Source organism: Pinus tabuliformis, chromosome 8, assembly GCF_031772625.1.
Source record: "Pinus tabuliformis cultivar Carrire ecotype Pingquan chromosome 8, CPIR1, whole genome shotgun sequence".
In the NCBI taxonomy this organism is placed as follows: Eukaryota; Viridiplantae; Streptophyta; class Pinopsida; order Pinales; family Pinaceae; genus Pinus; species Pinus tabuliformis.
The window spans coordinates 522,591,217-522,611,411 of NC_142294.1; the positions used below are offsets into that span (position 1 = coordinate 522,591,217).

Here is a 20,195-nt window from a genome sequence, read left to right on the forward strand (position 1 = left end):
TCACAACATTGCCTTCCCCTTCAAAATGCTTTGTCCTCAAAGCTTGTTGATGAAAGGACTTATCTTTTTTCTGCTACGAAGGTCTTCTTGTCTCGGGACAGTCATCTTTGTCGATACAAGTTGTTATGATCCTTGGAGTGACATATAAAATTGTCGCACGGAGGAAGGATCTGACCATCCTAAATTAACCTTCTGTGGAATCTTCTAATCACTAGAATTTTGTGATGAATAGCTATCATAGGACTGGATTTTACAAACTTCAGTATTCTTTGGAACATACATCTGTTGCTTGTGTTCTAAGTGACATTGGTACGTAGATTGATTGGAAAGTCTGCTCTTGTGATTTGGATGTCGATAATAGTTCTGCTGGTTGGACTTTCCTTTATCATTTTGACAACTTCCTCATTTCCTTCAGTTCTTGCTATTGTTGAGCTTGCATCATCATTTGGATTTCCATTGTTTGAACTACAACATCTGCATAAGTTTTAACTTTCTTTGGTTTCTCATCTTCTTGAGTTATGATATTGATGGAATCGTTATTTATTCTTTTATTTTCAACTTGAACTATTACATCTGACGACTTTGATACCTCCTTTGTGAGAAATTCTTCTAATTTGTTGTTTAGTGATTTTTTCATCATTTTTAAGTTTCTTAATTTGAGGGAGTAGACTCTAATTATGATTTTTGAGACATAAGAGTTCCTCATTTTCTGAGTCAACTTTATTTTGGCATTCAAGCTTCTCGTCTATTAAACACTTGATTTGTTTAATAATTTTTACTAAGGTTATTTAAGTGTAAAATTTTCTCTTCCTTCTCTGATAAACTTCTGTTGAGCTTCTTGTCAAAGATTTCTTTTTCTTGTTCTAACTTTTGCTTCTTAGTTTTACAGTTTTTGACTTGTACAAATAGTTTCTGGATATGATCTTTTAAACGATATTTTTTGTCGTTTTTATTGGATATGGCCTCCTCAAGCTCTTTCTGCTCTCTCTGATATTGAGTTTTGATTCCTTTGAGGTATTAATTTTGTAACAACTTTAAAGTCTTCTGATGAGGACATAATTGATTTTGACTTCATTGTCATGTCTCGAAATGTGATCATCTTTCCCTTATAAGAAAACATCAATTTTTTTCTCAATGTTTAACATGAATGCACCCCATTCTCTAAACTAAGGTTGACCAAGAATTATGTCAATCTTTCTATTATACGTGGTTACAACACGAAATTGAGATATGTACTCATAATGATCTACTATCACTTGTAAATCACTAATTTCATACTCCTTTTGGCCACAAATATCTATTCTTTCACCAATGCTTGGCTCTTGAATTAATAGCTGATTTGCCAAATTAATGTTGATGTAATTTTCCTTGTTGCTTGTGCTGATAGCGATATTAATTTCTTTTCCTTGGATCTTTCCTTTTGATGTAATTAATATGTGATCCATAACTGAAAGACCTTTATAGGAAAACCTTTCTTCCTTTGTCATTTTCATTTTTTTGTGAATAAGATAGAATATATTATTGCACAAAAGCAATATTTACAAAAAGGGTTGGGTTGTGCGAGGAAAACGCTCTAGCACCAGAGCCAACAACACAAGCCTTCATAGCCTTAGATGGACCAATTTTTACATTGAAGTTTACAAAAGGAGGGAGAATTTCTGAGATGTTCTGAGAAAAATTACAAAAACAACCATGCTGAGACTTTCTCCCATGATGCAGAAAGGAGGGATGACAGTGATGGAGGCATAACTGTCCCTAAGCTCCTTATTGCCGATGATTTGCATGCCGATGAGAGCCCTTCGACGACCGAGAGCTTGAGAGAGGTACATAGCAAAAAGAGTGGCTACCCCTAGTGCTAAGGGTTTCCCCCCATAGGGTCGTCATCCAAGCTAATGGGCAGCTCTTGAGTAATGCCTTCCTGCACAATTGGAGCCACCGAATGACTGGAGGAAGCGCTGACTGCCTCCTTCTTGACGTGAGGAGATCCTTCGTCGGGCGAGCGGACACCGTGGTAGCACGCTTCTTCAACATGGTGTAATGTGGAGAGTCCTTGGTTACAAAGAGACAGTGGTGCATTGATTCAACATAGACCACAAACTTGTCCGTTAGCATGTCAATTTTGTCTTCCACAGCCTTGGACATTTCTGTTTATTCCTGCATCGCAAGACTGAGGATCGTTTTAAGTTGCCAGCAGAGGTCAATTGCGCGAGTGTATAGATTCTCCCTTGCCCTGGTGAGACTCGGGTTGGGGGTCCACTCAAATTCCGCTGCCACCTCTTCCGAGGACACCTCGCGCTTTAGGACCCTTGCTTTAGCTTCCAGGTTAGCAATCCTTTCCCGCGTCTCAGGATTAACAACAATGGCATAGTTCAGAGCATCTCTCTTGGTGGATGATTCGACTCTGGTGGTGGGTGGAGTGCCCAAGTTGCTTTAGCGAGAGGGGTCACGGCCACAACCTCTACCGCGCCAGGGAGCCAGGCTAGAACCACGCCTGGGCGCCATGAAAGGGGGAGAGGGGATCAATAGGTAGACTGCAAAAGGGGACCGGAGAAAAACAAGACACAGGAACATGCAAGGTGATGGGGAGGAGCAGGGGCAGGGGGTATACATAGGGGCAGGAGAGCATAGAGGGGCGGGATGTCCTGAGGCCGGGAATGAATGCGTGTTGTAGGAGGTACGAAAGGTAGGTGAGGGAGGCTGTACTAGAGAGGGATGATGGGATGGATAGACAACGCCCAGGAGGGGACGCAAAGCTTCTATTTTCGCTCATAGAAAGGCTGACATTGGGATTGCAACTCGGGGAAAATTCCTTTAGCATTACCTATGGCTGAGCAACTGCTTTCGTTATTATTGAGATTGGAGATCTCAGAGCAGTTGAAACTCGTTATGTTGTTTGTCATTTTCATTGATGGTCTCGCATTGCTGATGCAACATACCGTTCTCCATGTCAGTCCAAGCAAGCGATGTAAACGATGGTTGCCCACCGTACCCTCATTTGCTAGCCTGTCAGCAAGGCCATTCCCTTTACGCCTGACAACTTGGAAATGAAGCCCATTGACCTTCTCTATGTGGCCCTTTATCCATTGGAGGATTTTGTTTAGGTGCTAGTTGTCCGACACCCGTGCAGCTTCCATGCCTTGTTGTAATTTGCGGCTGGCCTGAGTTGCCAGCATTGAGTCCCCTTCGATGATCAGAGGCCCAAAGTTGTGGAGTTTGGCTATGGCCAGCCCGTGTTCCAGGGCCTGTAATTCCGTTGCGTTGTTGGTAGTGTTGCCAAGATTTCCCGCATAGATCCATATGATTTCCCCTTGAGAGTTCGAGAAAACACCCTGAAGCATGCTTGGCCCGTGTTTCCTTTCGATGCTCCATCATAGTTTAATTTGAGAGTACCTGTCTCCGGGGAGACCAGTGGTTTGTAGATACTTGATTACCCGGAATCCTTGAGGCCATAGAGTAATGGGTGAGATGAAGGTCCAGAAGGGTTAGAATACGCTGTTCCGAACAACTAGGAGGATTGTTGGGGCTCTCAAGAGTGGAAGAAGCCACAGTTTCCTTGATAGTCTGCTTGACTAGGGACAAAACAATCTCTTCCAGATTGTGGATTCCCCTGAAGATTCTCGCATTCCTCTCCTTCCACAGAGCCCAACAAATGATACCTGGTATAAGATTCTAGGCTCTATTCACCAAGGGATTAGGGGAAAAGGAGGATCTCCAATTCTCAATGGTATTGAGGATGGAGGAGATGTCCCTATCTGAAACTTTGAAAACTAAATAGACCTAGTTCCACAAATTGTTAGCAAAGGGGCAATCATTCAGTAAATGGTTAGTTGTTTCTTCACTCTGCTCACAAAGATTGCATCTGGAGGTGCCAGTGAACCTCTCCCATAGAGTTTTCCATTTGCGCTCAGGTTGACATTGCTCGTGGAGTGCAATGTAGTTGTAAGCCTCCTTTAGGTTGAAGTGCCCGATCGAATTCTTCCCCATCTGATCTTATCCTCATCAGTTTCAAATTGAATTTGTCTTTCCTGGAGTTCGATCGAGATCTTCTGCCACTCCAGAAGGTTAGGCGGGGGGTCCCAATCTTTTTCATCCAGCCATTCCCTCCAGTTGTCCCTGCCATTGCTAGGCTTCCAGTAGTGGCTGACCCTGTTCTTGCCCTTGTTTTGCATGTTTATCCGGATCTATCTAAATTGATCTTTGTTTAGATCCGACCTTTGTTGCCAGGCGTCTTCCCAAAAGAGAGCTTTATCCCCATTGCCAACCTCCCAAAAACTGTGATTACGTATGAGTGCTCTTTTGTCCCAAGCCTGGTTCCAAATGGATGTCCCTATCTGAAACTTTGAAAACTAAATAGACCAAGTTCCACAAATTGTTAGCAAATGGGCAATCATTCAGTGAATGGTTAACTGTTTCTTCACTTTGCTCACAAAGATTGCATCTGGAGGTGCCAGTGAAACTCTCCCATAGAGTTTTCCATTTTCGCTTTGGTTGACATTGGTTGTGGAGCGCAATGTAGTTGTAAGCTTCCTTTAGGTTTGGAGTGCCTGATCGGATTCTTCCCCCATCTGATCTTATCCTCATCAGTATCAAATTGAAATTGTCTTTCCTGGAGTTCGATTGAGATCTTCTACCACTCCAGAAGGTTAGGCGAGGGGTCCCAATCTTTTTCATCCAACCATTCCCTCCAGTTGTCCTTGCCATTGCTAGGCTTCCAGTAGTGGCTGACCCTGTTCTTGCCCTTGTTTTGCATGTTTATCCGGATCTGTCTAAATTGATCTTTGTTTGGATCCGACCTTTGTTGCCAGGGCTCTTCCCAAATGAGAGCTTTATCCTCGTTGCCAACCTCCCAAAAACTGTGATTACGTATGAGTGCTCTTTTGTCCCAAGCCTGGTTCCAAATGGCATAGCCCTTGATGGTAGGGACATATTTTGCTTTCCAAATGATGCCCCAGGGGGAGTTTGGGTTTGCAATCCATCTCCACCACGTTTTGGCTCCAAGGGTTTTCCCTAAGAGCTCAAGGTCCCTCAAACCGAGACCTCCTGCTTTTTTAGGTTTGCACAACTTGTCCCAAACCACCAACGCCCACTTTTGCTTTTTTGTAAGCTCCTCCAAAAGAAATTTATCTGGACGTTTTTAAGAATGTTGGAGATGGATTTGGGGACTGTAAGGGCGGAGTACAAGTATTGGGGAATGGCATGCAATTTGAGAGATCTGAAGGTCCAGTTAGCTAGTTTTTTTTCCATTTTGGTGATAAGATTTTCCCACATTGAACGAGCCAGGGGCTTATGGGTAAGAGGGACTCCTAAGTGTTGGAAGGGAGGTTACATCTCTGAAATTCCATGATTCTAGCAATGTTCCTTTGGATAGCTAAAGGGGTGTTGAAGAAAAACAATTTGGATTTCTCTTAGTTTATGGAGGTGCCAGAAGCTTCAAAAAAACCAGGAGAGGATGGCTTTGAAGGATAAGGCTCTTTTATAGTGGGGAGGCCCATTAACAAGGTATCATCAACAAATTGCTGATGTGTGGAGGGAGGAGCAGAGGCATAAATCTTGAGGCCAAATAGGGCATTGCTAGAAGAGGCGGCCATGATGGATCTGCTAAGGCCCTTGACCGTTATGACAAAAAGGAAGGGAGAAATAGGATCCCCTATTTGATACCTCTGGAAGGGCAGAAGGGTTGAGATGGGGAGCCATTTAGGATAATCGAGAAAATAGCCCCAGAAACCACTGCCATTATCCATTTAATGTACACCTTGTGAAAACCAAAAGCTGCTAAGACACCTTTCATATATACTCCCAACTGATTTTATCGAATGATTTGGACATGTCCAATTGCATCAACATTCTAGGCTTTCTTTGAACTTTAAGGGAATGAATCAATTCATGGGAAAGGATGATGCTATCCAGGATTTACCTTCCTTCCACTTAACTTGATTGGTGCGGGGAAATCAATAGAGGTAGGATGGTTTTTATTCTATTGGCCAAGACTTTTGAGATGATCTTGTAGATGACGTTGCAGAGGGCAATAGGGCGAAATTTATCCGGGGAGTCAGCGCCTTCATCCTTGAGAATTAAGGCTAGAAAAGTGGCATTTAGGGCTTTTAGAACAGATTTTTGTATTCTAGACTCCTCCACTAAAATGTGAACCTCTTTTTTTATCAGGGGCCAACAGGCTTTATAGAAGTCTATGGTGAAACTATCCAGACCCGACGCTTTACCATTAGACATAGTCATTACTACTTCTTTCAACTCTTGCATTGAGACTCTTCTCAAGAGCATTTTATTGTGATCTTCGGTGAGGATAACCAGAGTGTTGTTGGTTATTTCCTGAATAGCCCTTGCCCCATCTGTTCTAGGCTCAGCTAGGAGATTGTTGAAGAGCTGATTTAGTTCGGTTGCCATGTCCTCATGAGAGTGGATAAGGTTTCCCTCTCTAATTTTTAGGCCCAGTATCATATTGTGTCTACTGTGTTGTATCATCGAACGGTGAAAGAAAGATGAATTTCTTTCTTCGCACCGAAGCCAGTTAATGCGGGATTTCTGATTCCAAAGTTTCTCTTCTTGAGAGACCCTTTCCTCCCAACTTTTTTGAAGATTAAGCTCTTCCTGCTTCCTTTGTTCATTGATGCCCTCGCTAATGATTTGCTACTGGAGGATTTCCATTCTAAGTTCCAGGTTCCTTTTGTCAGTGGTGATGTTGCCAAAAGTTTCCTTGTTCCAGAGTTTGATCTCATTTTTGATGAATTTCAGTTTTTGTTGGAATTTATACATCTTGTTTCCGGTTTGGGGCATCAGTGTACTCCACCATTCTTTCATTTTTTCCATGAAATCGGGGTGCTCCATCCAGAAGGATTCAAATATGAAGGGTCTATTCTTTCGGGCTAGAGGAAATGTGAACCTTCAAGGATATTGGCCAATGGTCGGATCCTGATTGAGGAAGAATTTTGGCCTTCGTTTCCCAGGAGGTGAGATAAATATCTTATGAAAGAAGGAAACGGTCAAGCCTGGAAGCAATTTGCTGATCTCCCCTTCGTCTGTTATTCCAAGTGAAGATTCCATTGTTCGTAGACTGGAAGGCTTCAGAGTCCTTATTTAGTTTTCTGATGCCTCCCTTCTCTTCCTCGAGGTTTAGCACAATGTTAAAGTCACCTGCAATAATAGGCTGGTGGATAGAATCAAGGAGCTGACTTATGCTTTGCAACATCTTGATTCTTTCAACCGCTCTGTGTGGAGCATAGATGTTGGTGACACAGATACTATCGTTGGTGCCAATGATTTTCAAAACAGTTGTGATGGAGTGTTTTGTGGCAACTGAGGAGGTTAGATCATACTGAGAGATTTTCCACAGAGTCATGATTCCCCCTGCTGATCTAGTGGTAGAGTTCACTATATAGCTGTAATGCTTGAAACAATTTTTTGGAGGAGGGTGAGGTTAGCCATGTCAAGTTTGGTTTCTTGGATTAATAGGATATCCGGTTTGTCAGTTATGAGTCTGTTTTTCAAGACTCTCTTCTTTCCAGGACCATTGAGTCCTCTAATATTCCAAGAGATGCAATTCATTGATAAAGAGTGGGAGTTAGGGCTAGGGCCTTTACCTTTCCTTTGTTAATGAGTCTGGCCCCGAGTTCTTGAAGAAGCTGACTGGTTGTTTTCCTTCCTCTTTTCCTGCTTGGGCCTTTTGGGTTGTATTTTCCTGCTGCCATATTTTCCAGAATGCTGTTGACTGCGCTGTTTCCAGGTGGTGTTTGACTTGTGCTTTGTTTTAATTCCTCTTGTAGGAGGTAGGCTCCTTTGATTTTTTGGATTTGGTCTTTTGGAATCACAACAAGACCGTTTTTCTTCCATTCCTCTACGACCGATATGAGGTCGACTCCTTCCAATGCCTCTTCTATTGTGTTTTCCTCATGGTAGAGTCCACCAGAACTTGTTCCATTTCTATGTCTTCTTGTATATTCTCATCTTCAGTGTTGTTGTGTTCCAAGTATTGATCCTCTTGCCTCTAATTTGTTGCGTTTTGTGTATCTTCTTTGGCCTCCTTGTCATTTGAGCTGTTTGAGAGCGGTTGTTCTTGCATTTTGTTCAGAGCTTCAAATTTATTTAGGCTGGCTGCCTGGTGCTGCTCTTTCTTTTTGTGTGTCTTCTTGCTGTTTTTGTTCCTTGTTCTTACTCTGGTGAAACCCTGTTCATCCTTTTTCTTGTGAACCTGCTCATTGCTTTGAGGAGCTTTATTTTGTGGACAGTCCCTAAAGAGGTGTCCATGCTCATGGCATTTTCTACATCGGAATGGGATGTGTTCGTAATCAATGCTCTGGAGCCAGACCTCATCCCTGAATATCAATTTTATGGCCTCCAGAAGGGCTCCTGAGACGTCAATGTAAACGCATATTCTGGCATATGAAACATAATGTCCGTTTCGTGTGCCCTCAGACATTTTTTTATATTCTCCTAGTTGGTCTCTAATGCCTTTGAGGACTGATGGAGCACAGTGATCAGTGGGCAGAGAGTAGAGGCAAACCCAGACTGGGGCCCTATTGAAGTGCTCTTTGTCTGGAGTGAAGTTTTCTTTCCAGAATCTCATATAAAGTCCTGCAGAGTTGAAGAAGTAGGGGCCTCCCTCAAATATCCTATCTCTGTCTTCCAAGAGATCAAAGATGATTGTAAAAAACCCTTTTGAGCCTAGTGGTAATTGATTTCTCCCTTTGGTTTCCATTTGTATTGAATCCACCAGTTTAGTGCTTTCTCTATGGGCCAGATGTCCATGAATTTACATATTATTGCGTGTTCTTGTTTATAGTCTCTATAAACTGCTAACTCGGGTCTTGTTATTCCAACTCCAAGATTTTTTTGGCTTTTAGGTTGCAATTGCTTCTTAGTTTTGTTCTTGCCTTTTGCAGATCTTCCTCTATGTTTTTGACTCCACCGTTGCTGAAGCATTTGCACAGGTGGTGCCTGTAGCTGGTTGGGCCTCTACATTTTTCCTTTTTTTCCTTCCGTTTTTCCCTTGTTTCAGGGCTCGTTCTCGAGGAATGAAAACTTGTGCATGAAGCTCGCTTCATGAAAAAAAAGGACTCCTGATCCTTCGGTCGACCAGAAACCATATCACGAAAGGAGGGGGCCTCGGGGCCATCTTCCGACTCCATAGAAGCTTAAGAGGCGAGGGTCATGCCCTGGCAGCCGAGCACCACGACGCTCTGCTGGGAGCCACCAGGAAAGCACATAGGAGGCTTAACCTAGTGTGGCTGCGCTTCTAGTTCACTTGTTGAGGTTTTCGAGCACCCCCCAAAATACGCCACCTTCTTCCCTTTTGGAATCATTTTTTTCTTTTTTTTGTTCTAAATTGTGTATATATATATATATATATATATATATCTATATATATATAGTTTTAAATTAAATAATAAATTTTTTGTACTTCTCTTTTTTAAAAATAATATTATCCGTTTTTTAGTGATATAATAAAATCTCTTTTTTAAAATTTTATACCTAATTACTCTCTTTTCTTTTTGTATAAACTCCTTTTTAAAAAAATGATCTATATATCCTCTTTACAAGATATGGTTTATTTTTATTTTTTTTAATGTCGAACTCATAAAAGAAATGAATGAGCTGTGGTGATTTGCGGATTAAATACTTGTTTCCTTGATTGGTTATTTGTTTTGTTGTATTATTGAAGGGTCACATTGGTTATTGGTGGCATAATAACTTTTAGAAACTAATAATAGCTTAGATGGTATTCAATTTCAAATCGTAGCCTCTTTATTTTTGATTTTGCAATTGTTTGATGGTTTATTAGTGGCTACTATGACGTCTGTGGACCGTGGATGTTTTCCTCAGTAACGGTGCATGGAGTACGACGACGAAGATAGCTATAACGCTATTGGTTGGCTGATTGGTATGTGGTCGTGGTTTGGGCTACAAGGGAAGCAAATCTGGAGCTGTGGTCGACGAAGGACGATGGAGAGACGTAGGGATTGAAACAAAGTAGGGATAGTGGCTTCGCAGCTGCAGGACGAACAATTTAGTGGATGCTTTGTGTGGCGATGGTGGCTGCAATGGATGGTGGATTGTGGCAGACTTATACACAGGGATCGATGGTCAATAAGGAGTGCTGCCACAGGGAGCAACTCACAGGCTGCTAGCGGTGACTTCTTTGGTATGTCGAGGCTTGATCAGGGATGGCAAAATTTGTGGTGTGTTGGGGCCAGGAGTGCGGTTGCTACGGATGACAGAGAAAGCGTATGAATCGGGTGGCTGCATGGTGGTGGATGAACAATGGAACAATGGATGAAGAGTTGAAGGGTAGCAAGGGGTAATAGCTGCAATGGTGTTTGGCAGTGGCTAACAAAAATCCTGGCGACAGAGTGTACTTGAGGGGCAACCTTTTGTTGGCAGTCGTCAATGGTTGTGGCAAACAATAGTCGTCACAGGTTGTGGCTATTTGCGGATAATTGCGTTCTCTGGTTGTGCTCGATAGTGGCGGCGGAGCAGTATAGGTTTGCACGATTGACTGGCGGTTGTGGTGGGCGACATCCTGTGGTCCACACATAATGTTATTTTAGTTTTATTTCTATTTTTTATTATTTTTTGTTATATGATTTTCTTTGATTTTTTTTTTTTTTTTTTCATATATATATATATACCTCTTTTCTATATAATTGTTTTTTAATTTTTTTTTCTTCCTTAAAAATGGCCAAGGGCCTCTGATGAACTTAGCAACGGAGAAACTCCAAAATTTTGTAGCGAAACGATTCAACGACAACGAAGTTGACGAATTTCAATGGTCAAAAACCTGGACCGGAGAATGAAGCTCCTGTGCAGCGGTTGAGCGGCCGAAGGAGCGAACTACTATGATACCAATGGAACGAACAAAGTTCGTCCTTCACGTTAAATACTCTAGAAGACTTGGAATATGTAAATCTCCATTGGGATACAAGAATATATATTAGAAAGTATGAATAAGATTGATGATGCAATTGAGAGTAGGGACCTGTATATATAGCTAGGTAGTACCCTTTCACGAAGAGTCATGTCTGTAGAGACATGCCTGTTTGTTTAACTAATTATTATTTAATTGCATATTATTATGATTATTTTTTAATATCTATATTTATTATTTTTACATAAATTATGTTCATAACAAGGAACAATCATGGGACTTGAGTTACTCCTTTCGTCAAGTTATTTTTACCACCCTTCTTGTGCACCTTTTTCATGAGTGATTTTCCTTGTTTACATATATAGCTTGGGTTACAAGGTTTCATTGACTCATCATTGACCACTTAAAGGTGAGGCGTTTCATTACTCATTGGGGTTGGGAATCGGGATATTCAAAGTTCCTTTCATTTAGATAGTTCACACATTAGCCAAGAACTAGGTGAGGGCTAATGAGGGGGGTAGAGGTTAGGCTAAGCTTTTGTCCACATTTTTATTTCTCCCTGCCAATCTTTTGCGTTTTAACATTATAGCTCATGCTTTTTCTTTTCATTCTATTTCATCAACCTCTTAGGGCAATGTTTCTATGTCCCTACTTATGAATGAGGAAAACAGGGAACCGATACTGGTGATGGATAGTAATCAACCCAAAGATGGGATATGGATATTTGGGAAAGATGGAAGGTGTTAAGTATGGATTACCATGGATAGACAACACCAATTAGAGCCTCCAATTTGTGCGCCTCCTAGATAATGGAAGAAAGGCCTCAAGGAAGGTCACACTGGAATAGGGGCAAGTGATAACACCAACATGAAGCAAGGGAACACATGTACTGTCAAAAGCGGTCTATCTGTATCATCCAATTCAACCTCTAACCCATACTAGAATGCCTTCAAACATTAAATGAAAGCACTTCAATATAAAAATGGTTAATGTATCTCATATTTGATGACCCACCTTCATCGGATGAGCAAGCTAGATGAAGAAAGCACTGACTGGAGCATAGATGAGAGGCATTTGAGGCTAGCTATCAGTGGATCATGATAGGGCTGTTGTCTGGTTGGCTGACACAATAGGAGAAACAATTTCTCCCAAGGGTTATTTACATGTTTTGGTAACAGGCCCAAACAACAAACAAGTTTGAAGTTTGAACTGACTGGTCTTGGTCCGGTTCTATCCATTTTGACAACTATGGTGAATACACAAAGTACATCAGGGTGAACAAATCAATGGGCCAAAGGAGGTTCAATCTATTGTCCTCTCTCTGAATTTCAGTAGAGGCCACGACTTGATAGAAAATGACAGTTTTGGCCGGAGCATGATCTGCCAATCTTTCTTTAAATGTTGTAGTCTCTCCTGAAGGAAAAGGGGAAGATTCCTTTCGAACTTATGGCGTTCCATGTTCTGTTGCCATACTGTCTGATCATCTAGTTGTCACCCAAAATGACCCCTCTTCAGTGAATAGGGTTGACAAAAAGTATGTCATACTCGTAGGCAACCTGTTCCCAAAAAATAATCTCACGGCTATGCACTTCTAGAACACATGCTCAATAGTCTCTGATTTGTGACAAATCACAAAACCATCTGTTAGACAACAAGGGTTTGACTGAGAACCAATCATGCAAGCACCCTGGTCTTAGAGGACTAGTTGGCTTTCTATATATCTTAACGTTTCCTAGCCCATTTGGCTTCAACATCTTGTATGGTACATATTTTATTAAGATGTGCTACAATTGGGGGCTTTGATTTGATTTTATCATATAGTTCCTTACTCCTGCTAGCCATAAAAGGCTTCTCATAGATGCTCTTCATATCCATCTAAATTGGTCACTGGGCATCCGCTAGAATTTGAAATAACCTTATAAAGTAATATGAAAAGCATGTTTGTCAAATTCAACAACCTATACCATCCTGATTCCTGTCATCTCTATATCCACAAGTCCCACTAGGAAAGTGCCATTATTGTGGAAAACCTGGTCACTGTGAGAAGGATTGCAGGAGAAATAAGTTGGAAAACTTTCAACCCACTTTTTTGTGAATGTTTCTGTTTTCAATCTGCAACATCTGACATTCTTTGTTTGTCTCTGCCTGGCCATTCACTTAGTAGGCGTGATTTCTGATATGTGGCATCTCCTGTGATTTCTTTATCTCATGCTCTACTTTCACAAGCTCATCTCTGCTCTGCAAAAGTGGTTTAGAGAGGTCTTTGTGTGAAACTTCTAGGAGAATAAATGTACACAAAAAATGCTACGATATATTTTGATATATCATGTTCACTTTTTAAAATAATTTTTATGGACAGAGAAGAACAGCACTTATAGATGGAAGATATTGCGTGATTGTCTTTTTAGAACTTCTCTTATTTATAATATAGTTTTTTTAACATTCTGCATGATGCTTTTACTACTAAGTCGTATGATTGATTGCGCCAGTGTCTGTGCCTTTTCCTTCTGCAGGTACAGATACAGGAGGAAGTGTCAGAGTGCCTGCTGCATTCTGTGGTATTCTAGGGTTCCGTCCTTCCCATGGGGCTGTTTCCACCATTGGTGTTGTGCCAATGGCTCAGAGTTTTGATACTGTTGGTATGAAATTATTCTTCCTTGCATCATATTCTTGGCTTTTTTTATTTTATTTTTGTGTTAGAGATTATTATATTGTACTTTAAATGGTTGCATATAAAGAGGACCTTTTGTTCATTTTATCTTCCAAATGAGTATCTGTCTGAATCAGGGTGTATAATTACTTTTTCATATTTCTGTATGTACTTTAAATTGCATACAACAACAAATTTCAATTAAGTGATGAAACATTTGCAAGCGTGCTAATACATTCATAGAATTTATGTAGGTTATTTGTGTGAGACCCAAATATTCTTGGCTTTGTTTTGTGTTAGAGATTATTACATTGTACTTAAAATTGTCACATATAAAGAGAACCTTTAGTTCATCTTACCCTTCAAATGAGTATCTGTTTGAATCAGGGCGTATGGTTATTTTTTCATATGTCTGTATGTACTTTAAATTGTATGCAACACCAAATTTCAATTGAGTGAAGAAATATTTGCAAGCATGCTAATACATTGTAACGAACAAAGTTCGTTTACTCAGAGGAATGCTCTGTTGAGAATTCAGTAGGGCAGTGAATATGTTAATTCTCTTTAACTTGATAACTGTTTGTTTTACCTTTTTCCTTATTAGCTTTGTTCTTTATTGTGTATGGTTATTTTTTCATCTTTCTGTATGTACTTTAAATTGTATGCAACAACAAATTTCAATTGAGTGAAGAAATATTTGCAAGCATGCTAATACATTGTAACGAACAAAGTTCGTTTACTTAGAGGAATGCTCTGTTGAGAATCCAGTAGGGCAGTGAATATGTTAATTCTCTTTAACTTGATAACTGTTTGTGTTACATTTTTCCTTATTAGCTTTGTTCTTTATTATTATAATGTGAGATACATCAAACAACTACCAAAACAATAAGAATAGTGACACAGTGTATAGGCTGCAAGCTAGGGCCAAAACCACTCCTCTTGAGGGGAAAACCTTTGAATCTCTTCTCTTCTTATAGATCCTTCAATTGACAAATACTGTGACCTAATGAATTAGACAAATACCCTCTAAGATCAAGATCAACTCAACCTCCTGCTGCATGAACTTCGACCTCCTACTGCAGATTCGAAATTCTGTCTTCCGGCAACTGCTGCTGCTCCTTTAGAAGACTTCGATCCTCTTCGTATGGCCTTCTCTTCCCTTCACTTGCCTTTCCTTGTGACTTAGGGCTAGTGAGATATCCTAAGTGACCTTCGCTTGATTTCCTTTCTCTCTTTCCTCTAAGATTGAACCAAAGATAGCCCCAACGCAGAAACCCTAGCTTCGACTTGTACGTGAGAGAGAGAGACTTTACCCAAGCACTTCGACTTCCTTTTTTTCTTCTTCGTCCTTCTTCTTTGACTTCCTTTGCTTTCCTCTTCTTCGCATAGAATGAGATGAGTGTGTCTAATGGAGGACGAGTTCCTCTCTATATATAGGCTTCTTCAAGGGTAGACGTGGCTCTTCATGTAGGCTGAATTTGACAACTTTTAGGCTGACTTGATCTTGGAGGTATTTCAACACTTCAAAGACAAACAAATTTTTCTTTATAAGATACAATGTGCCCATAGGGTCTTCAATATATGAAAATGACTCTTAAACCTAGGACAAACCCTAGAAGCACTCAATGGGTGCTTGACCTATAAAATAAAAGAACTTGAGCATGAAACCCATGCTTCATTAAAGTAATTTCTTTTCATTTTATAATTTACAAGAATATGTTTCATACTTATGAAGACCGAACCTAGTTACACATTTTTCATTACACCCTCTTAATTAGGGAGGTATTCATAAGAGGTACATGGTCATTCTCAATCTGAAGAGATCTCATAAAAAGAGTTGGATCGGTAACCCATTTGTGTAATATTATAACAACTAGCATTGTCACATAGCAAGGCCTTGACTAACAACTCTGTCTCTCCACAAGATCCGAGCACAATGCTGGCGAGACCAATGATGTATAGACACCATAATCATTGTCTCTCAAGGTACATACTCCACCCGAGTGTTCACCGAGTATGACCTTCCATGGGACTATTCTTATCTTGGGTAGCCAACCCTCAAAGAATATCGGTCCTCCACGACTCCTCTTATTTTGGATGCCATATCTCATCCTCAAAGAGTATCAGATGCCAAATGATTACCCAATCCTCTATTCTGTCTTCCTAATTGAAGACAAGAATAATGTGTCTATCTCTCCCTCTCAATTAGGGATGATACATCAACCAACCCAAGCTTGTCTCTTAAGTATACAAGCTTCTTGTTGGGAAGTGACTTTGTCAGTATGTCAGCTACCTGCTCATCAATGGAGAGATACTGTAGCTGCAACACACCATTTTGCACTAGCTCTTGTATGTAGTGATACTTGTTGTTTATATGCTTTGTCTTTTCATGAAACACTAGATCCTCAAACAAATGTATACAACTGGTGTTATCAAAAAGTATCACTGTAGGATTCATCGGTCCGTTAAACAGGTCGGATAACAATTTCCTCAACCATACTGCTTCTTTGCTTACTTCACAAGGTGCAACATATTCAGCCTCAACACTACTCAAGGCAACAATGTCTTGCTTTCTGCTCATCTATGAGACCATGGAGGATCCTAAACTGAAATAGTGCTTCTTCCATCTTGCTTGCTGCCTGCCCAGTCAGAATCTGTATATCCAATTAGTTGGACATCATCCTTCTATCTTACTTTAGACAATAGTGGATGGTTCCTCGCAGATATCTCAGAATGTGTTTTGCTGTTACGCAATGATCATGCTTCTGCCCCACTTGGAATTGACTGAGAACATTTACTGCAAAACATATGTTTGGTCGAGTACTCACCAAGTACATCACTGAGCCAATAAGTTGTCTATACTTGGAAGGATCCACTCGGCTAGATTCAGAACTCCTTAGTCTCTTCAATTTTGTGACCATCGGAGTAGTCATAGGTTTGCAATCCATCATGTCAAACCTTTTCAGCGTCTTGATCACATATTTTCCTTGACCCAAATAGACTTCATCAGATCCTTGCCATACTTCTAGTCCCAAATAGTAATGCATCAACCCAAGATCCTTCAGATCAAATTCTGCTGCTAGTTGCTTCTTACATTCTTCAATTCGACTTTCTACACCTGTCAAGAGAAGATCATCTACATACAAAAGAATGATTATAGGTTCAGATCAGCAGAACTTTTTGTGAAGCCTATTATTTGTAGGTATGCATCCATTCTAGCATACCATGCCCTTGGTGCTTGCTTGAGGTCATATAATGCTTTCTTCAATCTGCAAACATATGCCTTCCTATCTTTAACATCGAATCCCAAGGGTTGTTCTATGTAGACTTCTTCATCTATTGTAGTCTCAACATCCATTTGGTGGACGTTGTATCCCATCGAAGCTGCCACTGAGACTAATGATCGAATCATTGTATATCTTGTTGTTGGAGCAAATGTCTCTTCATAGTCGATGCCTTCAAGTTGAGAGAAGGCTTTAGCCACAAATATTGCTTTATACTTATCTATACTTCCATTTGCTGCATGTTTGATCTTATAGATCCACTTGGAAGTAACCACAAATTTGTCGTCGGGCTAGGTACGATCTCTCAGACTCCATTCGTCATTATAGATTCATATTCTTCATTCATAGCATCCTTTCATTCTTGATTGTTTACAACCTCTTCAAAAGTGGATGGTTATGATTCTATTAGTTTTGTCATTTATGCAACATACCCATAATATCTTTTGGGTTTCTTGCTCTCTCTGAATGATCCTTTCATTGCTTCATGACCTTCTGCATCAAGTAGAGTAGATTTTAACCAATTAGGTCTTTTTCTTGTTTCAGGAATAACCACAGGTTGAAATGGCTCACTAGGACCTTCTTCTTCATGGTGTGATTCTTCTTCTCCCTTATCCACTTCCTCTTTAAATACGGGAAGTTCTTCATCATCAGAGTCCATGGAAAGTTCTTTTGATTTCTTGAAAGCTATACTTTCGTCAAATATGACATCATGACTAACTTCTATGTGATGTCCATCTTTCATGTAGATTCGATAAGCTTTTGATGAGTTGCTGTACCCAACAAATGTTCCCTTCATTCCTGAAGGGTCCAACTTCTTTCGTTTATCCTTAGGTATGTGGATATATACAAGACACCCAAAGATTCGAAGATGATCTACAGATGGATTCTTTCCAGTGAACACTTCTTCCGGAGTTTTGTTGTCTAGAGATCTGTGGGGACTTCGATTCTGAATGTAGACAACGGTCTTTGTGGCTTCTCCCCACAGGAACTTAGGAAGATCTTGATCGTGTATCATTGCTTTTACACTTTCTTCAATGGATCTATTCTTCCGTTCTGCAACTCCATTTTGCTCGGGATTGTATGGGACTATCAACTCCCTCTTAATCCCAGACTCCTTACAGAATGCTATAATTTCTTTGGATGTATATTCTCCTCCATTATCAGATCTTAATATCTTGATTCTTTTTCCTGTAAGGTTTTCCACTTCAACTTTGAATTCTTGAAATTTTGGAAATACTTCATCCTTGGTTTTCATTAGGTAAACCCAGGTTTTTCTTGAATGATCATCGATGAATGTGACATAATATAGGTGACCTCCAAGAGATTTAGGAGTCATAGGGCCACATACATTGGAGTGAATGAGATCCAAGATTTCTTTTGACCGTGAAGCACTGCTTCCAAATGGTCTCTTGGTATTTTTGCCTAATGCACATCCCTTACAAACTCCTTCATGATCTTCTTTCAGATTTGGAATTCTGTCTACTATGGATCTTAGAGTTGGAAGGATTTTGAAATGTAGATGACCAAATCTTCTATGTCAGAGTTCACATGGGCTAATTTCAATGTGAACTAGGGCTTGGGCGACAAGAGACATTAGTCTGTAAAGTCTTTTTTCACGAATGCCAATGACTTTAGCTTGATCTATACTTGAACCTTTACTCCATACAATGACTTTACCATCAATGAAAGCTACTCTATCACCCTTTTCTTCTAGACTTGAAATGGAAAGTAAATTTTTGTGCAAACCTGGAACAAATAGAATGTTGTTGAGGTGAATGTTACTTCCATCTTCTAGCTTTATGGATGTTGGTCCAATACCTTTCATGGGATAGCTCTTGCTATCTCCAAGTTGCAATGAATAAACGAATTTTCCTTTTGATAAGGTCTTCAATTGATTGGAGTGGCCAGTCATGTGCCTTGATGCACCACTATCAATTACCCAAATGTCTTCATCTTGGAATGTGCTAGAGAGAGCCGAGAAGAGACCTTCATCCTTTTCTTTGATTGATCTCTTCTTAATAGAGAATAGGAAACTCCATGCTTCCTTGATACATTTCTTGAGATGGCTTGCAATCTTCTTGATGAACTTCTTCACTGTAGAGGAGATCTTCATGATGCCCTTAGATGACCTTAGCTCTGATACCATGTTGAGAATTCAATAGGGTAGTGAATATGTTAATTCTCTTTAACTTGATAACTGTTTGTGTTACCTTTTTCCTTATTAGCTTTGTTCCTTATTATTATAGTGTGAAATACATCAAACAACTACCAAAACAATAAGAATAGTGACACGGTATATAGGCTGCAAACCAGGGCCAAAACACCTCCTCTTGAGGGGAAAACCCTTAAATTTCTTCTCTTCGAATAGATCCTTCGACGAATACCGTGACGTAATGACTTAGACAAATACACTCCAAGATGAAGATCAACTCGGCCTCCTGTTGCATGAACTTTGACCTCCTACTGCAGATCTGAAATTCTATCTTCTGGCAACTACTGCTGCTCCTCTAGAAGACTTCGATCTTCTTCGTATGATCTTCTCTTCCCTGCACTTGCCTTTCCTTGTGACTTAGGTCTAGTGAGATACCCTAAGTGATCTTCGCTTGAATTCCTTTCTCTCTTTCCTCTAAGATAGAACCAAAGATAGCCCCAACTCACTAACCCTAGCTTCGACTTGTACGTGAGAGAGAGAGAGACCTTACCCAAGCACTTCGACTTTCATTTTCTCTTCTTCGTCCTTCTTCAAATTCCTTTGCTTTCTTCTTCTTCGCATAGAATGAGATGAGTGTGTCTAATGGAGGACGAGTTCCTCTCTATATATAGGGTTCTTCAAGGGTAGACGTGGCTCTTCATGTAGGTTGACTTTGACAGCTTCTAGGCTGACTTGATCTTGGAGGTATTTCGACACTTTAAAGACAACAATTTTTTCTTTACAAGATATAATGTACCCATATGGTCTTCAATATATGACATTGACTCTTAAACCTAGGACAAGCCCTAGAAACACTCAATGGGTGCTTGACCTATAAAATAAAAGAACTTGAGCATGAAACCCATGCTTCATTAATAATAATTTATTTTCATTTTATAATTTATAAGAATACATTTCATACTATGAAGACCGAACCTAGTTACACCTTTTTCAACATGTTTTGATACCAATGTAATGAACAAAATTTGTATTCTCAAAAGTTAAATACTCTAGAAGACTTGGAATATGAAAATCTCCATTGAGATACAAGAACATATATATATATATATATATATATATATAGATATATATATATATATATATATATATAGATATGAATAAGAATGACGTTACAAATGAGAGTGAGAGACTACTTATATACCCTAGGCAGGTGTCCCTTTATGAACGGTCATG

The 20,195-nt window shown here is 40.0% G+C and overlaps 1 protein-coding gene across 1 annotated transcript in view; it reads left to right on the forward strand.

Annotated features, from left to right (window-relative positions):
- Positions 1–20,195, forward strand: part of LOC149236458 (outer envelope protein 64, chloroplastic-like) — a 249,563-nt gene that overhangs the window by 43,702 nt on the left and 185,666 nt on the right. Inside the window, exon 4 of the mRNA XM_089372388.1 lies at positions 13,390–13,515. Within this exon, the coding sequence (XP_089228514.1) occupies positions 13,390–13,515 (126 nt within the window). The remainder of the gene's footprint in view (positions 1–13,389; positions 13,516–20,195) is intronic.